Source organism: Scylla paramamosain, chromosome 1 (genome assembly GCF_035594125.1).
Source record: "Scylla paramamosain isolate STU-SP2022 chromosome 1, ASM3559412v1, whole genome shotgun sequence".
NCBI classification, from domain to species: domain Eukaryota; kingdom Metazoa; phylum Arthropoda; class Malacostraca; order Decapoda; family Portunidae; genus Scylla; species Scylla paramamosain.
The window spans coordinates 9,863,668-9,876,202 of NC_087151.1; the positions used below are offsets into that span (position 1 = coordinate 9,863,668).

At 42.3% G+C, this 12,535-nt stretch overlaps 2 protein-coding genes and 1 long non-coding RNA gene across 9 annotated transcripts in view; 1 reads left to right on the forward strand and 2 right to left on the reverse strand.

Moving 5' to 3' along the window:
- LOC135099821 (dehydrogenase/reductase SDR family member 6-like) overlaps positions 1–12,535 on the forward strand; it is a 158,395-nt gene that overhangs the window by 125,364 nt on the left and 20,496 nt on the right. For 4 of the 6 annotated variants that reach the window (XM_064002386.1, XM_064002394.1, XM_064002430.1 and 1 more), the window contains one exon: positions 23–116. The exons of the other annotated variants lie outside the window; for them this stretch is intronic. The gene's annotated coding sequence lies outside the window, so the exon portion shown is untranslated. The remainder of the gene's footprint in view (positions 1–22; positions 117–12,535) is intronic. 6 annotated transcript variants of the gene reach the window in all.
- Positions 3,923–7,613, reverse strand: LOC135092444 (uncharacterized). The gene is made up of 2 exons (XR_010262990.1): positions 5,280–7,613; positions 3,923–4,674 (listed from the first exon to the last, which is right to left on the reverse strand). It is a non-coding gene; the product is annotated as an uncharacterized LOC135092444 (long non-coding RNA).
- LOC135099843 (dehydrogenase/reductase SDR family member 6-like) lies at positions 9,419–12,184 on the reverse strand. Of its 2 annotated transcripts, none has more exons than XM_064002453.1 (8): positions 12,027–12,184; positions 11,830–11,931; positions 11,437–11,533; positions 11,155–11,263; positions 10,680–10,834; positions 10,344–10,422; positions 10,010–10,102; positions 9,419–9,539 (listed from the first exon to the last, which is right to left on the reverse strand). In XM_064002453.1, the coding sequence occupies exons 1-8, from the start codon at positions 12,139–12,141 to the stop codon at positions 9,513–9,515; spliced, it is 777 nt and encodes a 258-aa protein (XP_063858523.1). In that variant the 5' UTR covers positions 12,142–12,184; the 3' UTR covers positions 9,419–9,512. The 2 variants fall into 2 exon arrangements, with proteins under 2 accessions (XP_063858523.1, XP_063858515.1); XM_064002445.1 differs by having other exon boundaries at positions 9,419–9,614.

The window sequence follows — 12,535 nt, forward strand, 5'->3', positions numbered from 1 at the left end:
TCGTCTTTTTTTTTCTTTCCAGTCCATCCCGTGTCCTCTTCCGAGTACACGTAACTGTCAGCAGACACGCTCGTTAGCGGGACTATTATGTAGTGGATTATCATTATAGCATCTTGGTATGTTGGTATTTTTCAGGTTTTGTACATATATATATATATAGAGAGAGAGAGAGAGAGAGAGAGAGAGAGAGAGAGAATATATATATATATATATATATATATATATATATATATATATATATATATATATATATATATATATATATATATATATATATATATATATATATATATATATATATATATATATATATATATATATATATATATATATATATATATATATTAACTGGTGATTGAATTTTTCCTAACATTACCTCTTGTTTCTTTTTTTTCTGGGGGGGGAAGTAAAGTTTTATGGTTATGAAAGAATAGTGTTAAATTGAGGATGTGTGTGTGTGTGTGTGTGTGTGTGTGTGTGTGTGTTTTAATGATGATACGCTGTTGCTGTTGCTTCTGTTGTTGCTGATGATGCTGATGATTTTAATAATTATGATGGTGGTGATAGTAATGGTTGTTGTGGTAGTTATTATAATCATCACTACTGTTATTACCGAGCAGCCAGCACGTTTGGTTCAGTCAAGCGAACCTGCCTTCGAATCCCAGGACCAGTGCCGACAATTTAGGTTTGTCTTTATTTACACTGAAGCATCCTTGCACCCAGTTAAGAATAGGCGTGGGACGTCAGTAGGCGTGGGACGTCAGCTGAAGACAGGCGTGGACATCAATTGAAGACGGCCGTGGTACATCAGCTGAAGACAGACGTAGACATCACCTGAAGACAGGTATGGACATCAGCTGAAGACAGACGTGGACATCACTTGAAGACAGGCGTGGACATCACCTGAAGACAGGCGTGGACATCACCTGAAGACAAGTATGGACATCAGCTGAAAACAGGCGTGGACATCAGCTGAAGACAGGTGTGGACATTAGCTGAAGACAGGCGTGGACATCAGAGGAAGACAGGCGTGGACATCAGATGAAGATAGACGTGGACATCAGCTGAAGACAGGCGTGGACATCAGAGGAAGACAGGCGTGGACATCAGCTGAATACAGGCGTGGACATCAAAGGAAGACAGACATGGACATCAGCTGAAGACAGGCGTGGACATCAGAGGAAGACAGGCGTGGACATCAGCTGAAGACTGGTGTGGACGTCAGTTGAAAACAGGCGTGGAACATCAGCTGAAGACATTCGTAGACATCAGCTGAAGACAGGCGTAGACATCAGCTGAAGACGGGCGTAGACATCAGCTGAAGACAGGCGTGGACATTAGGTGAAGACTGTTGTGGACATCAGCTGAAGACAGACGTGGAATATTAACTTAAACTACTGCATTGAAGAACCTCGCAAACTGTTTCTTCCCAATCTGGGATTCGAACCAGGGTTCACTTGGCTAATCATCAATTTCAGTATTACCAATGAATGCAAAAATCACATGAATCATCAAATACACGGCAAAGTTAATATGTATAAATTAATCCAAATTTAGCAAAAAATAAATAAATAAAACATCAGAGTCAGGGGCACCACAACGAATTCTACAAGCAGTGAATCAAGCCTGTAAAGTTCAGTAGTGCAGGAACAATCACGTGCCCCGTGGAGAAAGTTTGACAGCATAATGTATTGTAGCACACCATTTGTCTGAATACCACAAGAAAGGGATCACTGTTCCACATCAAACATATTTCTTGATGTCATTCCGTCCATACTTTTACCCCTGATCTTTTTTCAATGGTTTTCCTTTACTTCAAATATCTCCTGCCTTCTCCACTTGTTGCTAGGGTTGTGACGGAGGAGGGAAGGTGCAATCATCTGTCATCTATTCCTGTATGATCCTGTCTCAGACACCGCGGGCCTTGTTTCCATTAGCAGCAGGAATGAGAGGAGCGGCTCCATCCAAGTCATAAAGGGTCCGTATCAGAGATATATATGACCTATGTGACTGTAACCTAAGGGAGCACCACGCCACTCCACCAACCTGTTCTGCCCTTGTGCCTTGTGTCTGGATCACTCGTCCGGCTCCGGTTTTATCAATCTGGTTTAGCTTCACCTCTTTGTTTTATTTCCCGAACTGTTTTCGTCTTTAACGAGGTAACGAAATCGGTGTGGGGAAGAGGAGGAAGTGGGTAATTTTGCAAAGCTTGTGTCGAAAAAGGGCACCGGCTGGGCTCCTGTGTCCTTGAGTGACAGACCGCCCAATTTTGCGTAAGGTGATTTTGTGAACAAAATGCTCGAGTTATTTAACGACCAGACGACAAACAGGAAGATCCTCAAAAGTGTTGCGGAACAGGAAGCCACAGAGTTCAGGAAAGACATAAAAGAGATTCAAACTAAGGAAAAAATTAAAGCGCCGTCTTTTGAAGGAAACTCCTGGACCATCAAGAATAGCACTACAAATGGTGTACAGACTGAACTCTGCTGTGTGATCCATCATCTCAGACACAGGCGGGACGCTGCGTGGATCCGCGATTGGCGAAACCACCGCGTCCGGCACTAAGAAGAAACAGTAACGCGCATGTACTGGGCTTAATTGACCTGAACGACTCCCTCATTGCGGAGACTTCCAAAAAATTATGGTTAGCCTCGTGTCATCATGGTTTACACCGAAGAATTTTTGGCAGATGAATTTGCGTGTGTGAAGCGCTCATGAGACTCCGATGACATTGTGCTTGCTAAACTCAAAATAAAGTTCAAATATAAAAAAGGCAATAATGCACCAGTTGAGAACATTAATAAATACTTGGTATCATACAAAAAAATAATAAGCAAGATTTAGTGGACTACTAAGTGCAAGGTGGTGTATCACGAATGCGTAAATATTGACATACACACGTGTTTGTCAAGAAAGGAGAGAAAGTAAAGGAAGCAAAAGAAACACGGATTCCTTCTATGCTGGTAGATCAAGGAGGGAATAGAGAGGAAATGTCTATAATATGCACGTAATTGTGTGTACTAGAGTGGACAGGGAGGGAAGGGAGCGGCGATTGGTAAAACTCAGGTTATGTACAAAGGTGATGCAACCTGTAGACGCAAAGTGGGAGGGAAGGGAGTACACAGCAGCGGTGTTTCTAGCAGTTGTGGAGAGGCAGGTTGTGGAATGGCGACCGTGAGACAGGTAGTGGAGTCACTGAGGTAGGTGACTGGCGACGATGCAGGAACCGGTTGTCAATGGTTGGCTGGCTGGCTGGTTGGCTTTCTCTATATACTCCCTGAATAGCATGAATAGCAGTCCAGTGTTTGAGAATATCGCTGAGTACTGTTTATAGGTAGCGAGAGAGGGCTGTGTAGTGCGTAATGAACGGTGATCTGCGGGCGGAGGAGGTGGCCTGGTTAGCTACTGAGGGCACTGGGGCGTACAGGCGGTGGTCAGGGTGGTGATGGTGGTGAGACTTGTGGACAGTGGTGGATAGTGGTGGTGGATGAGAGCAGTGGCGGATAGTGGTTGAGAGAGTAGTGGAGGTGGATGGGCCGTAATGATAGGTGGGAGTGAAGGTGAGGCAAGTAGTTTCAGTTTCACTTTCGAGTGGCAACACTAGTGGTGATTCAGTCTCTCGACACACCTACAGCCGGCGGGAGAATCCTCGATTTCTCTCAGTACATGAACGTTAAAACAATGCAAGGCAAGGAAAGCCACTTGCAGTTCGCTGCTCTTCAGTAACCTAGTAGAGCATCGTAACATCATAATCATATCACTGCATCTCTGAATTTCGTCTCCATGAATCTCTTCTTAAGCTTTCACCCCAAGTCAATCTTTCCCATAATTATCTACATTTTAAAAGATTTGTTGTTGTTGTTGTTGTTTTCTTATTATAACCTCTTAAAAACGTACTTCTGTAGCTTAGCAAATAACCTCATATTCTTTCAGTTTTATTTCCATCCAAACAATTCATTACAGTGATCTCAGTAGTAGTTGAAGGGTTAAAAAGGAGTCATAAGTTGAACAGCAAAACTTTTCACATAATTCTTCAGACCTTGAAATTCTGTGACGTGACTATTCGTCCACCACTCGGGAGAATGTGAGAAACCAGAATAAGAACAGGATTAAAAAGAAGCATGGAAAGAGTAAAAGCAAGAGAGGAGTAGGAAGAGAGGCAAAACATATAGAGAACCGATATAGAAAGAGGAAGAAGATAGTGTGGTTACCAAAAGAGTAAAATTATTAATATTAATAAAAGGCAAGGTAGGAACTAGACAAAAACAAAAAGTGCAGAGGTAGGAACTGAATCAGGATATAAGATTATAAAAAATAACAGTGAGACAGAAACAGTTTACAGACACAAGAGCTGAATGTATAATAAAAGACAAGGGTAAGAACGAGACAGAAACGATGTACAGAGACAAGAACTGAATGACAATAGAAGATGATGAAAGACAATAGTAAGAACGGGACAGAAACGATGTGCAGAGACAGGAACTGAATGAGAATAGCAGACGGTAGTAGAGGAAAGAATCAGAAACAAGGTGGAAGTACGCAAAGGACACAGCAGAGGAAGTCAAAATATACTCTATCCTTGACTTGAGGTCGTAGGTTAGACATGTGGTTAAGGGTTGACGGGCGACACATTGGTAGGCATAGGATGGAGGCACCACCTCTCTCCACTCGGGGCTGCCAGTAGAAATTCATTTGTAAAATATGAAGATAACCTTTAAAATATGACTTTTTATGACATTTGTGAAACTGAGAAGCTGAACTAGATTTCATCCCCTGACACCAGAAAGAGGGAAAGAGAGAGAAAGAAAGAAAGATAGATAGATAGATAGAGAGAGAGAGAGAGAGAGAGAGAGAGAGAGAGAGAGAGAGAGAGAGAGAGAGAGAGAGAGAGAGAGAGAGAGAGAGAGAGAGAGAGAGAGACGTTTTAATCAAGGTTAAAAATTAGATGAGAGAGGGAGAGAGAGAGAGAGAGAGAGAGAGAGAGAGAGAGAGAGAGAGAGAGAGAGAGAGAGAGAGAGAGAGAGGGTTGCACATGTTTCAAGAGTTTGAGAAAAAATTGAAAGTGGATCAAGTTTACTTCGCTACACTTGAATCGCCAGACAAGATTGTAACTCGGCTAACTTGGCAAGGTCACTCTACTTGCTCACTACGACCTTAAAAAATGTAAGTGATTCAATAAGAAAGGAAAGGTAGACATGTGTAGAAGGAAGAGGAATGGTGGTAGTAACATAAAGGAATACAAAGGAAGTCCAAACAGAAACAAACACTGAGGTCCTTACTGGGCTGGAGGAGAAGGAAGAGGAGGTGGTGTTAGTGGAGGAGGATGAGGAAGCGGAAGGATCGGATATCAGTATGTGGTCCCATTAGAGAGACAATATAGAGCGTTGACCCGTGTCAGGAATCCCTTGAGATGGAGATCCGGCAGCCGCAAACACCTGGGCGACTCCACCCTGCTACCGACGAGGAAGAGGAAGAAAGCATTTTATATAATTCTTAATCCGGTTCGTGGCTGATGCAAGAGGGAATTTATAGGATACGAGTACTCGAGAAAAAACCACACACACACACACACACACACACACACACACACACACACACACACACACACACACACACACACTTACACACACGAGCAAGCAAAGGAATGGAACATACAAATTTAACATGTGCTGCTATCAACCTTCCCTGTATCCTGAGACTGCCTTGAAGGTGAAAAATGGCAGCGTAATGGAGGGATCTGTGGAAGAGTTGGAGAGAAGTGTAGAGTGATGAAGGGAAGTGTGGAGGGGTTGGAGGGCTTCCCTCAAGCCCTCCATACTTCCCTCCAACCCCTTGACCCTTTCATCCAGCTCTTTCACACTTCCTGTATTCAACGCTTCCCTTTTCGATTATATATTTATTATTTTATTATGTGTACATGTTTTTGTTTTGTTTATTTGTTTTATACTCTGTGTCGTGGACTGCATATAAATTATTATTACTATTACTCCTCCTCCTCCTCCTTTTCCTTCTCCTCCTCCTCCTCCTCCTCCTCCTCCTCCTCCTCCTCCTCCTCCTCCTCCTCCTCCTTCTAATTGACCAAAACCCCTCCATTCCTTCCACACTTTCTTCCAACCCCTCCACGCTTCCCTCAAGCCCTCCATACTTCCCTCCAACCCCTTGACCCTCACATCCAGCTCTTTCACACTTCCTTCCGTCCTTCCACACTTTCCTCCAGCCCTTCCACACTTCCCTCCAACACCTCCACACTTCCCTTCATCACTCCACACTTCCCTCCAACTCTTCCACAGATCCCTCCATTACGCTGCCATTCTTCACCTTCAGGGCAGTCTCAGGATTCAGGAAAGGTTGATAGCAGCACAGAAACAGTAGCACAGTAACAGCAAGTTCACAGTCACAGCTCGAGTCATGCACCACCACAAAAAGGTCCAGAGAAATGCTGACCCTTGCACCACCTAGGTCATTAGTCAAAGGTCAACTGCCGGAAAGGTCACTGAGGTCAAATTGCATGTAGGTGACCCAGAATAGTTAGCCAGCTAGGGAATACTGAGAGTGGCGGCGCAACATGTGATGTAGGCAAATGAGATAGAAAGAGAGTGAGATGGTTGTATTTTAGTCTCTTCACTTCACAGTTCTCCAGTCCCTCCACCCTTCCCTCCATCCCTCCACATCTCTCATCAGTTCCTCCAAGATTTTCTCCAGTTCTCCACATTTCCTCCTAGCCCATCCATACTCTCCTCCATCCACCTCCACAGCTCTCTTCATCTCCTTCATACTTCTCTCAGGTTCCTCTACACTTTTCTCCAGTCTTTCTACAGTTCTCTAGTCCCTCCACACTTTCCTCCAACCTCCACAGCCCTCTTCAGTTCCTATAAGCTTTCCTCCAGCTCTCCACATTTCCTTATAGTCCCTCGGTACTTCTCTCCAGCTCCACTTAGCCCTCCAGCCTCTTCAATGTTCCATACTTCCTATTAGAGCTTCCTACTTCCCTCCAGCTCTCCAGGGTTCCTTTCTAGCCCTCTTTTTTTTTTTTTCTCCATCCCTCCATACCTCCCTCCAGAGCTATATAATTTTCTCCTTTCCCCCTCACTTCCCTCCATCGCCTCTACACTTCCCTCCAGCCATCACACGTCCTTCCAGCCTCATCTATCATCCTTTACCTGATCCTAGTGGTCAGGTGAGGACAAGGAAGGAAGGAAGGAATGAATTAAGGGATGAAGGACGGACGGACGAACCTTAAGCGCCTTAGTAGCCGGCAGACAACACCGACTCTGGCCTTCGCTACATTTCATCCCGCGGTCAGAACAAGGGGGATTTAACATAGACCTTAGTTCATCTAACCTCTTTGGGCCAGAAGCGAACCACTGTGTAGGCCTGCTCCCTGCTGTGGGTGTGATGAGTGGGACACCTCACCTCGCCTCACCTTGGGACTTTCACTTCCTACGAAAATATCGGGTGTGGTTTTATATATTGTCACTGTGCTTCCTGTATTCAACGCTTCCCTTTTCGATTATATATCTATTATTTTATTATGTGTACATGTTTTTGTTTTGTTTATTTGTTTTATACTCTGTGTTGTTCATTTAATTCGAGACCGGAATTCCTGTATTTAACTATTCCCTTTTAATCTATTTATTTGTTATATATATATATATATATATATATATATATATATATATATATATATATATATATATATATATATATATATATATATATATATATATATATATATATATTTTTTTTTTTTTTTTTTTTTTTTTTTTTTTTTTTCTCTCTCTCTCTCTATGTGTTGTTCTTTTTAATTCAAGACCGGAATCTTTCTCCGTTCCGCATCCCCTTCCTCATGTCTGGACGTTGTCACAGCAGTGGCTAGTGCAAATCTCGGTAAATATTCAAACGAAGTACACCAATGAAGACGGAGAGATGAGCCTGTAAGAGTTGAAAGCGCTGGGATGAACGAACATGATAACACTGCTTGCTGCTGAGGATGAGGGGGGAGTGAACGTGTTGAGGTGACCGAACATGTTAATAATGACTGCTGCTGACGACGAGGAGGGGTGAACGTGCTCGGTTAATTGAACATGATATTACTTCCTGCTGTGAACCAGGCAAGCATCAGAACTGACAGCAGTTTCATCCTGTTGATGCTGATACCGGACTTTCCTCACGCACATCAGCATATTGTTCACGCAAGGATATAATTACAGTCACTCACACGTCGAACAATTTATACATTAATCCATCATGACATCGCGCTGATAATAATGCAACTCTGGCCAGCAAATGCGTTACCCTGGAAGAATTATAATGTTTTGGTTACGCTCGCATCAGTAAATGTCCGTCTCGTCAAACGTAGGTATTAGTCCGCTGGCAACGACCACCTCCTGTACTGACAGCCTGACAGATCCTCGATAAAGTGATTCCCAGCCACGTGCCTCGCTAATAGACGCTAGCCAGCCACGGGGAGTCACGACCAAGCACGGGGCGTTGTGAGGGGCCATTTCATGGGTTCTAATTTTATCTATTAGTTGGGAAATAGTAATGTGATCCGGTGTGTTTGGCAAAAATCATGGGAATTACAGTAATGTGCAGTGATGATTAATAACAGTAATAATGATAATAATGATAATGATAACAACAGTATCAGCATCAGTAGCAGCAGCAGCAACAACAACAACAACAAAAACAACAACAACAACAACAACAACAGTAGTAGTAGTAGTAGTAGTAGTAGTAGCAGTAGTAGTAGTAGTAGTAGTAGTAGTAGTAGTAGTAGCAGTAGTAGTAGTAGTAGTAGTAGTAGTAGTATAGTAATAGTAGTCTACTGTTTTGAAACTTCGAGAAACTTGTGTAGAAAGTCAATCCATAAGAGAGAGAGAGAGAGAGAGAGAGAGAGAGAGAGAGAGAGAGAGAGAGAGAGAGAGAGAGAGAGAGAGAGAGATTGATTTAGTATATATATGTACATATATATATATATATATATATATATATATATATATATATATATATATATATATATATATATATATATATATATATATATATATATATATATATATATATACACACATACATACAGAGTGTCCCATGAGTTTCCACATACATGGTATCACGAACGCCATTACAAGCATAAATCCAGATGTGTTTGAACGTGTTCTTCAGCAGTGGAGGACACGCATTAAAATGTGTGTTCAACACAAAGGCAGTCATGTAGAGCATATTATATAAATGAAATTTTTTTTATTCTATAATTCTATAATTTCTTACAATTTTTCCTGTGTATGGAAACTTATGGGACACCACACACACACACACACACACACACACACACACACACACACACACACACACACACACACACACACACACAAAACTTTTCTACCCTCCATTTTTTTGTTTTTACAAATACAAGCAATTGCACGATCTTATGTATTTTATATACTGTAATACAATAAGACAAGATCGATCACGATGAATGTGTGGTGGTGGCAGCTCAAACGCGTTGGCGGCTACCGTGAACCTCCTGGACGATGAGTCTGGAAACCGCGAAGATCGACTCATAGTGTGAACCCTCCATCGATAACGAACACATTCCCGGTGTGGTAGGAAGACTGCACTCGGAAAAGATAGCATTATGAAAATATGATATTATCTAGGTTTAGAAGTGGAAAGTATTTTTTTTTTTTTACTCTTTTTTTTTTTTACTCTCACAATGAAACTCATGATGATTGCCATCGAGTTATTAGTAGTTTACAGTACATTTGTAATAGTGATTTTAACAGTGAAGAGCAAAGAATGGCGTGTATATATATATATATATATATATATATATATATATATATATATATATATATATATATATATATATATATATATATATATATATATATATATATATATATATATATACAGAGAGAGAGAGAGAGAGAGAGAGAGAGATAGATAACCACTGGCTCCCAGAACAGCCTTCACCTCACATTTGGAAACCAATGCAGCAGCAACTCACCTCATCTGAAGCCAGGTAAAGACACAGGTTGGCAACCTCCTCAGGCTTTGCCAGACGACCAATCCTTTTGTTCTCCATAAAGGAGATATGCTCCTGGCAGAACAAGACGTGAGTGAGGATTTCTATGCGTGAGTTTTTTACACAGATTATGAAAATGTGCACGACTGTTATCATTATTTGAGATGAAATTTTATCATCTTCAGTATGAAGAAGAATTTATAACTAAGCGACACATACATAATGTATGCATGATTTTTTTTTCGTTCAAACTTTTATTGGGTGATGATAACATATAGACCTTCGTTGGCACGGCAACAAAAAACTAGACACTCACCAAGTCCGAGTCCTCAGGATCTGTGGATCTGCTGCCGAAGCTCGGGCTGGCTACGGGGGATGGACATACCACGTTGCATCTTCAGAAATATAAAATAATGCATGAATTGCTTAATTGTTAATGTCAACTTATACATAAATCAGTATTTTCTTGATATCCGCCAGCCTGCCGAGGTGTCATCCAAGCCTGCGAGACTGTGGCGTGTTTATTCTTGGAAGCGCACAAAATCAAGTTCTGTTCACAAACAAAAGAAGTTTCATGCACAATTTATTGCAGCTGATGCTTCTTGTAATTCAGTGAATAGGAAGGCTCACAAGTAAAATGGTAGCTAGTCACCTGATTCCATCCCGCACGTGCTCCATGGCCAGGCCCTTAGTCAACCCGATGACAGCTGCCTTGGTAGCACCGTAAACACAACGACGGTCGATTCCTCGCAACGAACTGGCGGCGGAAGACATGTTGATGATCGAGCCCCCGCCGCGACTAATCATCTGAGGAGTGAAAACTCGATTAATACCACAGGGAATAGATAGTTCTGTTTTTTTCTGTTCCACACACTTTCAGTGTCACACTTTGCTCTACGAATGTTCATAAGTCATAAACAAAGGTTAAGAACAGTTAGCCCTTTCCTCAGCCCTTATGAGCCAACTTTTGATACACACATGCATCCCTATCATGCCATTCCCACATCACATTTCTGAAAACAGTGTTCTAGAAGAATACTCATAAAAGTAATAATACTGATGATTACTATAAGACTATTATGATTATTAAACAATGATGAAGCACTGAAGAAATAACAGAAGCCCACCTTGGGAAGGAACTCCCTGCAAAAGAGGAACATGCTCTTCACGTTGACATCAAAGGAGTTGTTCCATTCTTGATCGGTGGTCTCCAGCAGCGGGCGCTGGTGTACGATGCTGGGGTGGAGGAGGGACGGGTGAGAGAGTGACAGGAGAGACGGTAGAGTGCTACACTGGCTGGGATCCCTCGATGGAGATATTGGGGATATTGGCCAGAAGAGGTGGTGTGGAATATGGATGTTTTGCAAAAGAAAAAATATGAGTGATATTCATTCGTATATGAAACTTACCCGGCACAGTTGAACAGGACGTCGATGTCAGGATGGTCTCGTGCCAATGCCTTGATGCCCTCGCCGTCCCTCACGTCCAGCACGCGCCGCACCACGCCTGTCGTGCACCCCGCCGCCACCACGAGAACAAGATGAGAGTAAGAAAAACATCACCACACTACCACAAATTGTACACAGTCTCTTCACAAATAATACGACTGATGATTCATCAAAGTAGTGACACTAAATCAATTGTGTTCTTACCAGCACTGTCATTATTAATTTAGATATGCAAGTCTGTTAGGTATGTTATGTAGCAAGATTACACACACACACACACACACACACACACACACACACACACAGGTCTTACAACACCTGACATCTAAGGTCATGTCACCAGTATGTGCTTACGGTCAGAGGTTAGCTCGTTCAGCTTCTGAGCGTTGATGTCGACGGCCACCACTAGCACGGCACCCTCCCTCAGGAAGGCCTCCACCGTAGCCCGTCCGATGCCTGCCACAAGCATAACACCTGGTACATACACCCATTCAAACATTGCATCATGTATATCATGTACTACTTCATTGGAATAATATGCACTATTTTACCCTGGGCGGCGGCTGTCACGAGACAGTGCTTTCCCGAAAGTCTTCCCGTGGGAGAGGCCATCGTGTTGTGGTGGCCACAGCACTGAGTGTCAAGGGCAGCCCTGCCTCTCCACATTTGCGATGACTTGCACTCGCCCAATCAGCCGAGAGATAACTGCCTACCAAATAAACACACAGATGTTTTATTTATGTATTTATTCATAAGGCAAGAGTAACTTAGCTCAACCTTTTCATTGCCAACAAAACAAAGTCCAGGGTTCTGCTGTCTCTGATTTTTTTTTTTTTCTTCCATAAGCTATATTGTTACTTTAATTAATGTGTCTGTGCAACGGTTTGGTACTCTTGAGAACAGTGTTTTGTCTTTAGTTGACGGATCTCATGATTTTAGAACTTTTGTCACAATTATAGAAAATAAACACATGGTATAAATGTAAACAGTGTGTAGAGACATACTGTCTATCACATGAATGAGAGTGAGTCCAAGTCACTGCCAGTCTGCGAGTGAGCAG